This window comes from Crotalus tigris, unplaced genomic scaffold (assembly GCF_016545835.1).
Source record: "Crotalus tigris isolate CLP2741 ecotype Arizona unplaced genomic scaffold, ASM1654583v1 scf7180000019078.1875890, whole genome shotgun sequence".
In the NCBI taxonomy this organism is placed as follows: domain Eukaryota; kingdom Metazoa; phylum Chordata; class Lepidosauria; order Squamata; family Viperidae; genus Crotalus; species Crotalus tigris.
The window spans coordinates 906,489-922,196 of NW_024097364.1; the positions used below are offsets into that span (position 1 = coordinate 906,489).

A 15,708-nucleotide genomic window follows, 5' to 3' on the forward strand; every position below is an offset into this window, starting at 1 on the left:
GGAGGCAGAAACTTCACTACTCTAGCCTGGCTAAGGTCTGTTGAGTTGATAGCCAAATAAAAGATCAGGTATAGCTTTAAAGTTATGTTTAGATGACATAACAGAGGCCATTGTTTAATACTTATCATTAGAAAACTAGTTCTCACATACTTTACTAAAAGGGTATAGCAAGTCTCCTGGATCTACCTCTCCATTACAAATCCAGAATTCAGATTTATCTCAGGGCCAATCAACCCTTAGGACTAGCCTGCTGCTTGGTAGACAGTCTGCTGTTGGTGAAGGCATAAGTCCCAAAAGATTCACCGGCATGTCTATTATCTACCATGCCAGTTTATTTATTTTATAATCCTGCCTTTATCAGGAAAGATGTCAATTAAAATAAATACTGTATTTTTTCCCCTTCTATTCATTTGTGTCCAATTCTCAGAGATTGCCTGGACAAGTCCCTGCAGTTTTCTTTCTTTTTTTTTTTTTTTAAAAAAACCAAATTTTATTGGTTTTTTAATTTCTTAAAACAAAGTATTCAGGACACACCGTGGTGCTGGGGTAATCAAACATCCTAGAACAAAACATGTATACATAGTACAATCAATACATCAAATATTCCCTCTCCTTTTCCCTCAAATAGCATAGTGTATTTAAAATATCCAATTCTAGCTTAAATTTATTCAACCTGAACCTGTTTTTAAGCTTTATAAATTTACAATACCGTAATCAAATTAACTTTAAATAAAGACATTTTCAATTCAGATATCCCTTCCAAATATGTTCTACTTTCTTAATTTTATCAAAATCTTATTTATTTCTTCTTCCACTAATCTCCCGTTTAAAGTAAAATATTAATCTATCCTATACCTATCTACTCCATCACTTAATCAATCTCTCTAAGATAACAAGATAATATCAGACCTTAAATCATTTCAATCCCTTAAACAGAATTCAAATCTCATCCAGTTAATTATCATAACTGATAACATCCATATCATCAAGGAATCATCTCATCTTATTAAATTTCAATTAATTAATAATTCAATTCAAATCTAAAACATCTCTTCAATTTTCTTCATTCCATTACATAATTTTCATACAAATGAATCTAACATTCTAAAAAAACATTCTTAATATTCTAGATTACTTTTAATCCATGATATGAAAATATCTCATTTTTAAACAAAATATTGATCTATCCTAGACATATCTAAATGTATATATCTATCTATTCTATACATGTCTAATCCATCAGTTAATCAATCTCTTTAAGCTGACAGAATAGTATCAGACCTTAAATCATTTCAATCCATTGAGCAGGATTCAAATTTCATCCAGTTAGTTGTCATAGCTAAACATCCATGTTATAAAACAAACAAGTCATCTTATTTTTAATTAACATTCAATTAATTATTAATTTAATCCAAATCTAAAACATCTCTTTACTTCAAACTCATAATCTTAATCCTTACATCAGTCCATAGTTCTAGGTTGCCTTTAATCCAATATATGAAATTTTAAATTTCATTTTTCAATCTTATTCTAGGTTTCTTCTTATGCCACGCAGGTTTCCATAGCAAAGCTTCCCTTCCAGGTGATGAATCTCTTTTTGTTGCTTGTAGTGTCATTTGATTCGATGGAAACCATCTTGGTCTCTTAGTCAACAAGTCCAATATTAACTTTTGACCAGTAGATGTCCTCAGTAAGCTAAAAAGACTTCTTCAAACGCTATTTTTTCTTTTTTCTATTTTTAAAAGGAAGAATGGAAAAAGAAATACTCTACCAATAAAATACCGCTCCCAAAAAACCAACATTTTTTTCTGTACCTCAACGTGAATAAAGATATATGGTCTTTAAAAAAGTTTTAATCTGTCCTTTTATAAAACTTCTTTGTTCCCACACATACAAAAGCCGCTTTTTTCAGACGGGGAAGTAATTCCAACAAAGCTTTTATAGGCAAAAAAAACATAGGGTGAAGAGAGGAACAAAAGGGGTCTCACCCGGATCATCCGCGGTGGGTCTGTTACGCTTAGATGTCAGTGTGACTTTCGGCTGGTGTAGCAGGGTGGTCGGCCATCTTGCAGGCCGATCTTTACTCCGTCAGCCCTAAGGAGATAGCTGGAGACACGGGAGAAGCTGCCACCCTCCCCTATCTACCAGCAAGCCTCCTCCTCAGTGGTTGCCCCTCCAGGGTGACTTTCGACCCCCTAGGGGGTCTACCGGCGAAGGAAACTCCTGACTGCGTGGAGACAAGTGTACAGGCACAACCGGTGTCGCCGTTTTCCAGAACCGGAAGTCCAAGTCCCTGCAGTTTTCTTGACAAGGTTTTTCAAAAGTTGTTTGGCATTGCCTCCTTCCTAGGGCTGAGAGAAAGTGACTGGCCCAAGGTCACCTAGATGGTTTGGTGCCTGGACTAATTATAGTCTCCCAGTTTCTAGCAAGAATTATGGTTGCGATAGATTATTTGCTTTTGTCTTATTTTGATTTTTGTGATTTTTGGTGTTGTAGTTTTCAGTATGGCTGTCATTTCTTATCAGGGGGTGATTGCTTTGATGGGTGTTTCTTTTTTTGTGTGTGTGTTCTTATGGCTGTATTTGGTCGTACATTTGCTGCATGGGTGATATGCAGTATATTGTGTATTTGGGGGGGGTTGGTTGTGGTGTTTGGTTATTGTGTAAGCGTAGAAAAGGATGAGGGGTTTATTTTCAAGGTTGGTGGCTTTTTTTTGAAAGGGTAGTTTAAATTAACATTTCAGGAACTCTCAGAGTGCCAACTCCTCTGGAGTCAGTGTCCAGGATCAGTCCAAGAGATGGATGCAGTGCTGGGCAAATGGCCTATGCTCAGAATCACTGCCTGGCCCAAGGAATAGGGATGGCAGCAATCTTTCTAGAACTTCAAATCATACACAAGCAGGTAACAAGATGGTAATTTGGACTTCTCTTAATCCATTGGGCAGGTAATCCTGGGCAAATGTTCCTACAAGCAATGGCTACTAAAATACACCTTATTTACTTACCCTTGTTGAAAGCAACCTGGAATCCAATAATTCTACACTTCTTTCAATTACTCTGAGACCCAAGGATTGCACCCATTTCTTTCTCCATATTTCCCTCATGGTTGTGATGAAAAATGTGAAAAAGTTTCAATTTCAAAAAAGGGAAAAAATGTTGTAGGCAACCTGCCTTCTCTATTTGTCCTAGCCCTTGTTAGGCAACTGGGCTCTGGAAAGTGACAGCTCATTTGTCATGTCATGATCTCTCTCTCTTTCCCTATCCCCACCCTCCTGCCTCCAAGATTTAGGATTGCATTGCCGCCTTTTTCTTTTGCTCAGGTGATTTGCTGAGTAAGAGCCCTTATAATTTGGCAGCCAGGTTGGCTCCTCTTTTTTGCTAAGGTAATCATTTTCTCCAGTTATTTGCTTGAAGGATGATAGATTTTGTTATCATATTTATTGTTCTCAACATATTGTTTTTTCTGTGATTGTTTCCTCTGCTCTGCCTTTAGTTTATCTGACCTTGAGGAGTTTGCAAAGATTGCTGAGAAAGGTTTGAACAAAAAGTTGGAGCATGGAGATTATGAAGGTTTGGTGGAAGTTATGGGTCAACTGATGGCCGTTAAAGATAGACAGTCCAGCACTGATCAGATGTTTGAGCCCTTGAAACAAACTATTGAATTATTGAAGAATTATGAGCAAGAATTGCCTGGGGATGTCTATAGGCAACTGGAGGTGAGTGAAATCCTAGATGCAAATAAGTGAACATAGCACAAACTGACTGACTGATTTAAGGACACTATTCTCATCCAGAGAATGGTCATGGAATACTTGAGCCTAAGAGCAGTAATGGAGATAAGAAGGTATAAGCAGTGTCAGGATGAGAGATGTCAGTGTGTACAGTGTAAATCATTCTACACTTTCTAAAGAAGGAGTAGACATTCAGTCTGTGTGATATGCACATATTTGCATGCCTCATAATAATAAAACAGCCTGTCCCAAACAGCCTGTCCCTCACAAGCCGAGTTAGGACTGGTGTTTTAAATTCTTAGCAAATATTGCCAATGGATGCTGTATTTCTAATGTATCTGCATTGCATAGCATTTCTACTGAATTGAGAAAAATGTATAGAAATGGGCTACATGTCCAGATTTTCAGCCCCGTAATTGCTTTTCTTTTGTTGAAATGGCAGTTAATTTTAGTAGACATAATGATTTTAAAACATGCCACATTTATTTTATTTAAAACATCTTTTTTGCTTGTTACTAAACTAATAACATGTATTAAGATCATGATACGGAAATATGAATAGTAGGATAAAGAGGAAGACAGTGATGGGCACTGAAGACCATGGAAAATTATTCGCTTCCTTCTTAATGGGATGCAAGATGTAGAATTTTCTTAATTAAAAAAAGAAGGGAAACAATATTTATTGAGGAAAACATATAATTAACAAAATATCTAAGCAGCATGGTTCCTCTGTTAGAAACAGAATATTTGATATGTTTTTTTTAGCGTCCATCATAATTTTATTTATTTTTTTGCTTCCAGGAGCTGCCAGAGAAATGGAACAATGTGAAGAAGTTGGCCATAAATATGAAACAGCAGGTGGCTCCCTTGCAGGCAAATGAAGTGGCCATACTTCGCAGGAAGTGTGCTATATTTGATGTAGAGCAGAATAAATTCAGAGAAAGATTTCACCAAGAGGCACCTTTCAGGTGAGGGCAAACCACTGCTGTGAAGCAGTAGACATCTTGTGGGTTTTTACTGAAGATAGCATATATTTACCTGGTGATTAAGATAAAGAGATCAAATCATCTGAATAAGGGAAGCCCTTTTATCTGGCTTGTTCTTTGCACTGGAACCAGTATCCTGTTATTGCAATTCTTATGTTCTCAATGTTGTGTTCTCAATTCTTGTGTTCTCAAATAGCAAGGAAAAGTTAAAACAGTTACCTTTTGTAGCATCTTTCCATATCTGTCATTAAAAGATAGGTATATGGTGTCTTTTTGCTCCTGGCATGGGTATTGCTGATGTCTTACCTTTTCTTTGCCATTATGCTATGCTTGCAGTTCTGATGCATTGGTCTTGGCCTCTCCCTTGTCTGGTATGATATGCTTAAATGGTGTTGCCACTTCAGCTTGACCCAACTCTCTCCTGAAATTTCCTGGCCAGTTAATTGCTAAAAAGCTGTTCTTCTGACCTTTTTCCTCTGAATTTTGCTGCACAGTTAATCCTACTTCAAGATGCAGAATTCTGAAAGAGATTCCATTATACAGCCTGTAATTTTTATAGACAGCTTTCTGGGGTTGAAATTCAATATGTTTTGTTGCCAGTTGTCTTTTATTAGTGTGCGCCCCCCCCCAGGTGCAAAGTTGATGGTTCTGAAATTGTTTTGAATGAACGCTCATGAAAGGTAGGAGCAGGTACAACAAATAAGTCAGAAGAAAGTGTGAATTGGAAGGTAAATGATAGTTGTTCATATTTCTTACCTATACAGTTGGACAAGCCATACAGTATTCTTTAATTTCCAATTAAGTATACACTAATCATTAATGTTTTGCATTTCATTGCATTTGTAAGGGAAAAAGGTACACAATACTGATTAAACTAATTAAAACTTGCTTCCTAGATTTGATGCAACAAACCCTTATGAAATGCTAGATGCATCCCATGCAGAGCTACAGCAAATGGAACTTACCATGACCTCAATTTATAAATCAGGAGATCTATTTGAAGTCAGTGTTCCAGACTACAAGCAGCTCAAGCAGTGCCGAAAGGAAATGTGCATTCTTAAAGAACTCTGGGATATGATCTCCATAGTGATCTCTAGCATGAATGAATGGGAAGCTACCAAATGGATTGATATTAATGTTGAAAATATGGAACTGGAATGCAAAAAGTTTGCCAAAAGCATTCGGAATTTAGATAAAGAAATGAGGGCTTGGGATGCATTCTCAGGGTTGGACAACAGAGTGAAAAACATCCTGACCTCTTTGAGGGCAGTGTCAGAACTGCAAAATCCTGCCATCCGGGAGAGACATTGGAATCAATTGATGCAAGCCACAGGCGTGTACTTCACAATGGATGTAGACACCACCTTGGCAGACCTGCTCAAACTCAACCTGCATAATTTTGAAGATGAAGTTCGGAGCATCGTTGACAAAGCCATGAAAGAAATGAGCATGGAGAAAGTTGTGAAAGAACTGAAAACGACCTGGGCTAGCATGGAGTTTCAGTATGAACCTCATCCACGCACAACTGTCCCATTATTGAAATCTGATGAAGAGCTCATTGAGACACTTGAAGACAACCAGGTGCAGTTACAAAACTTAATGACATCCAAATACATTGCTTTTTTCTTAGAGGAAGTGTCTTCCTGGCAGACGAAGCTGTCTACGGCAGACTCAGTCATTTCCATCTGGTTTGAAGTTCAACAAAGCTGGTCTCACCTAGAAAGCATATTCATTGGGTCAGAAGATATCCGGGCGCAACTTCCTGAGGTAAAATCATCATTCCCTTTTTATGGGAAATACCACACAAATGTCAGAGAGCAATTATTAGAAATCTGGGACTTGTGGTGCTATTAAATCTGTGCAGCTCCAACCTGAGGAAGGCAATTTAATTCCCAGGATTATAATTCTTTAGGGAAAACTATGACACAGGAAGCAATGTGAGCGATTTTAAATATTTAATGTAGACAGCTCTGCCGGGTAAGATGACATGTAAAGGATGCAAATATACCATGGTAAAAAAAGTTGCTTGAGTTCTGGAGAAATAGCACTTGCAAAGGATAAAATGGCTGATGCACAGACTTCGCTAAATAAATGGTCATTGCTTATCTTGTAGATTCCAGATTAGTATTTATGGTGTTTTCTATAGCTATAAATCTGAGGTTGCTGGGTTATGTTTGGAGAGGAATTCCTTGTCTTGGTTTTCATCCTGTTGCATATTTGGATAAGGCACTGCTCAAAAGATTTGAATGTATAATAATAAAAAACACCTTTGAGAGACAGGTGCAAGAAATCGGTAAGACTCATGTCTTCTCATTTATAGGATTCCAAACGTTTTGAGGGCATTGATGCTGACTTTAAAGAACTGGCTTACGATGCTGAGAAAACCCCAAATGTAATAGAGGCAACTAAGAAGCCAAAGCTATATGAGCAACTAGAAAATATTCAAAACAGGTGCGTTAAGATACACATACCTGAATTGTGTGCTTCCCTATATGTAGGTAGGAAAGGATGGCCCTACTTACAGTTTCCTTTTCTGGGATGTATGATTAAATCTGGCTTTAAGATAACTTTTCAGTCAGCTGAACCATTCTTTTTATAATATGCAGAGTTATAAACAGAGATGGATGCCCTGTGGCTATGGACTCTGCAGTGCTCTAAATAAGTGTCCCAGAGCCTCTCCTACAATTCCAACATTTTGTAAAGGGCAGCAGTTGTTTGTCTGTTGGATTTAAAATTCCACTTTTTTCTATAGAAGCTCAGGGCAGTGCTCCCTCTGCCTATTTCCCACAACAATCTGTGTGGGAGATTGGGCTAAGAAAGAGTGACGGGCCCAGTCACCTAGTGAGTATCTATGACTGAGGATGGATGGGAACCTGGGTTTCCCAGCTCTTAGTCCAACATTGTAACCTGTCTGCTTTATTATGATTCTTGATACACAAAGAATAATCCCCATAGCCCTAATTAAATAGTTAATGTTCAACTTAAAGATATAGATATAAAGATACAATAGATATACAGATAGTCCTCACATTGCAACCATTTTGGAGCCTGCCCATCGTGGTTGTAACTCACGGTGGTCATAAAACATGTTGATCATGTGACAAAGCCAAGTTCACAACCATTTTAGTGGTGGTGGTTAAGCAAATCACGGTTGTTAAAGCCAACCAGTAGATAGGGTTTTGCTAAAAAACATTTTTTGTTAAAAAGTGTCCCTTTTTGGCAAAACCAGCTTAAAATGTGGTCATGTGACTGCACTTCGGTTGCTCAGCAACTGGGCCACCTTTATGGCCATTTGCAGCATCATATGATCTTAACCTAGTGGGGGGGGGGCACTTTCTTCAAATTTGTGTTGTGAGTATTCTCCAGTTAGGTTTGTCAGAACTTTAAATTGCTAAGAGACCAATTGCAAGTGAAGGACTACCTGTAGTTCTTGCCTTGGTTCCCTTTTTCTTTGTCCAAGTTTAACTTTTGTACATACTTCTCCCAATGCACACAAGCCATTCAAAAGTAGTTCTTGATTTGGAAAAAGTAATAGAACCTTATTTTTTAAAATGAAATGTATGTGCATAAAAAAAAATTTTCTTTCACTGATGTGAATGTATGAAGATGCTCAGCCTAGCAAGAGGGTGCTATTGGATAAGTGTGTATCAGCACATCTGGTTTACTTAGACTGCTATATTTGCCTTTTATTCCATATAGTAATGCTATTTAATGTTTGATTTTGTCAGATTGTCTTTGTGTGAAAAAGCTTTGTCTGAATATTTAGACACCAAACGATTGGCCTTTCCCAGGTTTTACTTTATTTCCTCTGCTGATTTACTTGATATTCTTTCAAATGGCACCAATCCGCAGCTGGTAAGTCACTTCCATTTTTTTTTTCCAGCCTGTTTTTCATTTCTGCTATATTGACCATAAATCTTCCCTTTCAAAGCATGCTGGATCTTTGAATCCCCACTAGATGGCAGCCTGTACATCTCGTATTTTTCTTTTCCTAAAACTCCATTAAGTCAAGGTTGGTTTGTAAGAAGAGAGAGCAAAGAGGTGAAAAGTTTCCCTGAATATACAAACGTTGCAGATGAATCGGTGGGCTAAGCAAATTGCAGAATACCACATTTTGCTGTTCATTTTGTACTATGCCTGGCTTTTCAGTTGCCAGTTGTCTACAGATATTGAGAAGTTTGTTAAGGTATATTGGAAAAGATAATTTGTAGTAGAGAAAGAATAGGGTGGAAAATGAATTGAAGTCATTTATTTAAGCATTCATACCCACCGCTATCAGAAGTGCTTACGTAGTGGTACCCAGGGGGGCAATAGCTTTTAATATCAGGCAACTGTTGCCTTCTGGATCTAATTATTTTTGCATATATAAAAGTAAAGGATAGAAGAAGGAAGGTAGGATGGTTTTCAGCCATGCCTTAGATCAGTGGTTCTCAACCTTTCTAATGCCGCGACCCCATAATATAGTTCCCCATGTTGTGGTGACCCCCAACCACTTATACATCACCGGGTGCCAGGGGCGTGGCCAAAGAAAAGGGGGAAAAATGGCAGACAGCCTTGTTTGGCGACCCCCGTGAAATGGTCATTCGACCCCAAATGGGGTCCCGACCCACAGGTTGAGAACCACTGCCTTAGATTCATCAGAGTGTTTTCATCTGATCCAGGCCTAAATACATCAGAAGAAGAGAGAAACTCAGTAAAGAATAATGGCTTAAAAAGCTCTCTGGTAGACTTAGAAGGAGCATTTTGAATTCTGCCTTTTATTCCTATTTAAAAAAATGTGTTGTAAAATCAAAATAAATATTATGTATGATGAAATATGGATAAATGTATTGGCTTTCCATTGTTGTCTTGGAGTTCAGTCTGTTGATTCTAGGACAGGATTAACTGTACAAAGATTTCATCTGAGTGGCCCATATATTAAACTAGCAATGTTTCAAGGGCAATTGAAAGATTTAGTTGATGGCAAGTAAGTATATTTATCATATGGAGGGAGAGATGCTTTCTACATAAATGCAAGTTATTTTAAGATTGCAGAGTTGGTTTTATAAGCTGCTAAATGAGAATTATAATTGTTGGCATTCTTCAAAATTTAGATCTCTGAAAATGAAAATTAAAAAAATGGGCAAGCGTAAAGTTGTGTATCACTTTGATTCAAAGTCTGACAACAGTAATCTTAATTAACATGACAGCAGGGGATTGGAGCTGAAATTTTTAAAAGTCCTCATTTAAGTTAAGTGTTCCTTGAAATATGAGCAATCTGTCCTGATTCATTTTGCAGGTTCAGCGCCATCTTTCAAAACTCTTTGATAACATGGCCAAAATGAAGTTTGATGTGGATTCGGAGCAAAACCCAACCAAGCTGGGTTTAGGGATGTACAGTAAAGAGGAAGAATATGTTGATTTTAGTGAGCCATGTGATTGCAGTGGGCAGGTAAATGAGTGTCAAGAAACAAATTGCTTTTGGGAGAGAGAGAGAGAAGGAGGGAGAGAGGGAGGAAAGGAGGGAAGGAGGGAGAGAGAAAAAGAGAGAGCAATAGGTTCCAATAAGCCACAACTATTCTAGCAAGCTGGAGAACAGAGAGAAAGAAAGGAAATTATGCTAAGTGACCAGTGTGTCCTTCATTGTCATGTAGGGCAGCCATTCCAATATGCTCTCTGAGCTGGTCATGATGTGAAGGCCTGGGTTTTTATCATTAAGGCTGTATTTTTCTTTGCCATTCATACTTTTATATATCAGATCTTTTAAGATGCAGATCTGAGCTGAGGCTAATATTTTATAAACACATTGGGAGATAGGGGGCAAGTGGGGATAAAGTGAAGTTTAAAATGCCTGAAATAAGTATTTGTTTTAAAAAATGGCATTTCATAGCAATGATCATCCAGGCAAGTCAAACCATTATACCAATGGTTACTTTAGAGTCCAGCTTTATCTTTAATGGATCATGGACAATTCAGAGAAGTTCAGTTTCAATTCTTGAGTTGGAGTCAAAAAGCCATAGGAGGCTTCCTCACCGATTTTCACCTCATGCACATATATGATGCTCAGAATAACCCAGAATTATTCTTTCCATAAGATGTGGTGGAGTATGAACAATTATGAAATTTTCTATCAAAAATGCTAATCAAGGAGTAGTGCCTGATCTATGGCCTACAAAAGCCCTGGAAATGGACACTAGAGACTTCCAAAAGTTGATACTACGTTATAATACCATATGCATTGAGAGTTGATATTAAATACATGACTGGAGCATAATTATATTAACAATACTTAGTTTTAAAGAAATGGAAATGAAGTTAAATCTAATTTTTGTTCTGACCTCATTTGGAGTACACGTATCGAACCCAAAATTTGGGTTGGTATAAAGTCATAGTCTTATGTTCAAGCTGTTGAAGGACTACCTCAGCTATAATACTGGAGATGGGGGAGACCATCGGGGTTCCTTTTATCTGTTCATAGATGGTACCTTGGAATGTGAAATAAGTCTGGAGACATATTTCTATCAATTTCACGAGGTCTTCCGTCTGAAGGGAATCTTGGTGATGACCTTCTCTCATAGATGTCAAATGTTCTTTCAGGACAGAGATGGCTAAGTCCTGGGGAATGGAGGTGAAGAGAGAGGTGACGTCGAACGACACCATCATCTCATCATCCTCCACCCTAAGGGTCTTAATTCTAGTTAAAAATTCTTCTGCAGATCTGACCATGGTATTACTGCCATCTACGAGGTGGTTGATGTAGGTACTAAGCCATTTAGCTAGTCCTGAGATGGGGATGCCCCTGAATGATACAATGGGGCGAAGGGGGGTACCTTCCTTGTGGATCTTTGGTAGACCGTAAAAACGGGCAAGGGCCGTGTCACAGGGACGTATCCTCTTTAGGGTGTCATCTCCGATCTTCTTACAACGCTTAAAGTTGTCTAGCAGTTTGTTGATTTTATTTTTGAGCGTTATTGAGGGGTCTTTTTTAATTACTCTATAGGCCAACTTATCATTCAAGAGTTCAAGTGCTTTAGCTGTATACAGTGTTCTATCCATAATAACAGTCACCCTACCTTTGTCTGCAGAAAGTATGACAATAATATCATCTCTTTTAAGTTGTGTAAGAGCTCCAGTTTCTTCTCTAGATAGGGTGTGATGGTACCTGTGGTTAGTAAGTAGCCCTGTGATCTGTTGTCTAATGGAATTTCTGGTGTCTTCATCTGTCCCCATATGATGCATAGCAGGCTCCAGTGCAGATACAAAATCCAAAGGGTAGGCATCCATAAGGTTATGATTAGTATCACGTTGCAGTAGGGTGAGTTGCGGGTTGGTCAGAAGTTTGGAAGAGAGGTTACAAACCACTCTATTGGTAAAATTACTATATTGGGACTTACGTATGGCATTCATCTTACATTGGAGGTGTGCTGTTGTTTCTTGGTTCGTTTTTCTAGCTACCATTTGGATGTGATGACTCAGTGCTTGTAATTTTACCAATAGAGTGGTTTGTAACCTCTCTTCCAAACTTCTGACCAACCCGCAACTCACCCTACTGCAACGTGATACTAATCATAACCTTATGGATGCCGACCCTTTAGATTTTGTATCTGCACTGGAGCCTGCTATGCATCATATGGGGACAGATGAAGACACCAGAAATTCCATTAGACAACAGATCACAGGGCTGCTTACTAACCACAGGTACCATCACACCCTATCTAGAGAAGAAACTGGAGCTCTTACACAACTTAAAAGAGATGATACTATTGTCATACTTCCTGCAGACAAAGGTAGGGTGACTGTTATTATGGATAGAACACTGTATACAGCTAAAGCACTTGAACTCTTGAATGATAAGTTGGCCTATAGAGTAATTAAAAAAGACCCCTCAATAACGCTCAAAAATAAAATCAACAAACTGCTAGACAACTTTAAGCGTTGTAAGAAGATCGGAGATGACACCCTAAAGAGGATACGTCCCTGTGACACGGCCCTTGCCCGTTTTTACGGTCTACCAAAGATCCACAAGGAAGGTACCCCCCTTCGCCCCATTGTATCATTCAGGGGCACCCCCATCTCAGGACTAGCTAAATGGCTTAGTACCCGCATCAACCACCTCGTAGATGGCAGTAACACCATGGTCAGATCTGCAGAAGAATTTTTAACTAGAATTAAGACCCTTAGGGTGGAGGATGATGAGATGATGGTGTCGTTCGACGTCACCTCTCTCTTCACCTCCATTCCCCAGGACTTAGCCATCTCTGTCCTGAAAGAACGTTTGACATCTATGAGGGAAGGTCATCACCAAGATTCTCTTCAGACGGAAGACCTCGTGAAATTGATAGAAATATGTCTCCAGACTTATTTCACATTCCAAGATACCATCTATGAACAGATAAAAGGAACCCCGATGGGCTCCCCCATCTCCAGTATTATAGCTGAGGTAGTCCTTCAACAGCTTGAACATAAGGCTATGACTTTATACCAACCCAAATTTTGGGTTCGATACGTGGACGATACATTTGCTATTGTCAAAAGACAACATGTAACTACATTTATGGGAATATTAAATTCCATCTACTCTGACATAAGGTTTACTGTAGAGGAAGAAAGACACAATTCTCTTGCCTTCTTAGATGTTTCCATCCACCGTCAACCAGATGGATACCTATATACGAAGGTATTCCGTAAACCAACCCACACGGATAGAATCCTCCATTACCAGAGTAATCATCCTGTTTCACATAAAATCAGCTGCATTAAAACGTTATTTAAACGCGTTGACTCCCACTGCAGCACGGATGAATATAAGAAAGAAGAGAGGAGACACCTCTTCCGTACGTGCATATATAACGGTTATCCATTAAAATTTATCAAACGACATTGTACAACTTTCCAGCACCAGACCACCCAACGAAGAAGGGATTCCCCCCTACAAAAAACACGCATCTCCCTCCCATACATAAGTAACATCTCAGAGGCCACAGCCAGACTACTAGCACCCCATGGTATAGAAGTAGCTCACAAACCTAACCAAACCCTACGATCAAAAATTATGCGTCCAAAGGACCCCCTACCTACCATGGAGAAATCTGCTATTGTTTATAAGATCAACTGCAAAAACTGCGAAGGCAACTATGTGGGAGAAACAGCCAAACGCTTGAAAACTCGCCTCCATGAACACAAACTGGCCATAAAACGAGGCGAACCACACTCACAACTTTGGATGCGTATGGCACAACAAGGCCATCAGTTTGACTTCAATAACACCCTTATCGTAGCCAGTGATGCCACGAAGGAAGGTCGGCTGCTAAAAGAAGCCTGGTTCTCGAATAACAACTCAATCAATGTCACATTGACTTGCACCCAGCACAACAAGCGCTATGAAAATGGAACTCAAACCATCATCCTTTATATCACAAACCTTACAATCAACATCCACAACATTCTAAACCAGGAGCTACACCTCCTCCCTACCAGAAACAATCTGATATAGACTACCCAGAAACCTCCCAACAACATCAAGGAGAAACCACACCCCCTTTAATTGGAGAAAACAACAATAATGACATTGGAGCGCTTAAGAAATTTGAGGATAGAACCACTAAATTTAGCACTACCCATAATAATAATAAAAGTGAATATCCCATACAGAGAGGGGAGAAAAAACATGTGATGATGACCCGTTTGCTTGATAAAAGGGAAAGTAACACGAGCGGGGAATCTGCCCAAATACCAACAGACTTTTGCTCACAGAAATGGGGGGGATTTAACTTGAATATTGACCTACGAGGGAAGATGAGCATGGAGGACACCATGATGGAGGAGGATGATTCAAACATTGAAAAATACTACATCCAGTTGATGCTTGTACATGCGAGCGAAGATAAATACGGGAACACACAGCAGAGGAAAGATGTTAAATTGCAGCCGATGAAGCCCTGCCTCCATGGTAGGATACACAATGACATCGAACTAAATCCCCCCGCTGCAACGAGAACCAGTGCTGCCGAGAGAGGGCGGAACATAGCTTTAACAATACCCCCTGAGATCGACGGAGATGTGAACACAAGTGCTCGAGAGAACGACAGAAGAAATCTTTACTCCGATTCCCCCTCCCACCTATCAGCTGTTCAGCAGGGAATGCTGGCACAGTCTAGGAACCAAGCGCAGACGTCTATGGAACCCGTTTGAACCACCTTGTTAGAAACGGTCTCTCAGCCATGAAGATGTTGGGGAGTTTTCCCAACGAAAGCTTGGCAACCTTTTAATATAGTAAAATACTTTAATTAAAGTATTTTAACTTTAAACTCTCCTGGTGAACGCGCTTTATTCATTCCATTTGTAATTATGCCCGGGAGTCGCATTTTCACCATCATTATTGAATATATATATATATATATATATATATATATATATATATATATATATATATATATATATATATATGTTATTTCACAGCTGCCTCTTCTTACCCCTACAAGGTTATGGTATATGGAGTTTGGAAGCAAGAGGGCCAATTACAATTGGTGCATCCATCAGGAAATCTTCCAGTGAAGGTGTCCAGCAATATTCTTTGGTATTTCCAGAGAAGGACAAGTTGTAGATGGCCACTGATGTACTTTTTCACCTTCTTCTCTAGGTAGAGTGCTGGCTGAACCGTGTGTTGGACTGCATGCGAGCCACTGTAAGGCATGAGATGACAGAGGCTGTGGTGGCTTATGAGGAAAAGGCAAGGGAACAGTGGCTGTTTGACTATCCTGCCCAGGTATTGCTTTGCTTCTGCTTCAGGGGAACAATATACTGTACGTAGAATCTTTTTTTTTTTTCCCCAAGCAAGCCACCTCCACTCCTGATAAATAGGACTTCTAGTGAATGAAGGTGAATAGAGGTGTCCCAGGATAATGTTGCAGGATCCAATCTGGGTCAGTGATTGGGACCAGAGGCTTAGTCTTCTGAGCTTTTGGACTCGTTCTGGAGCCCGTCCTTGGGGAACTCCTCTCTCACAACCGGGCA

At 39.1% G+C, this 15,708-nt stretch overlaps 1 protein-coding gene across 4 annotated transcripts in view; it reads left to right on the forward strand.

The window, feature by feature from the left end:
* Window positions 1-15,708, forward strand: part of DNAH9 (dynein axonemal heavy chain 9) — a 232,556-nt gene that overhangs the window by 38,418 nt on the left and 178,430 nt on the right. For all 4 annotated transcript variants that reach the window (XM_039359504.1, XM_039359501.1, XM_039359502.1 and 1 more), the window contains 7 exons: window positions 3,493-3,715; window positions 4,532-4,698; window positions 5,613-6,483; window positions 7,037-7,167; window positions 8,445-8,571; window positions 9,995-10,147; window positions 15,335-15,460. In XM_039359504.1, coding sequence (XP_039215438.1) covers window positions 3,493-3,715; window positions 4,532-4,698; window positions 5,613-6,483; window positions 7,037-7,167; window positions 8,445-8,571; window positions 9,995-10,147; window positions 15,335-15,460 — 1,798 coding nt within the window. The remainder of the gene's footprint in view (window positions 1-3,492; window positions 3,716-4,531; window positions 4,699-5,612; window positions 6,484-7,036; window positions 7,168-8,444; window positions 8,572-9,994; window positions 10,148-15,334; window positions 15,461-15,708) is intronic.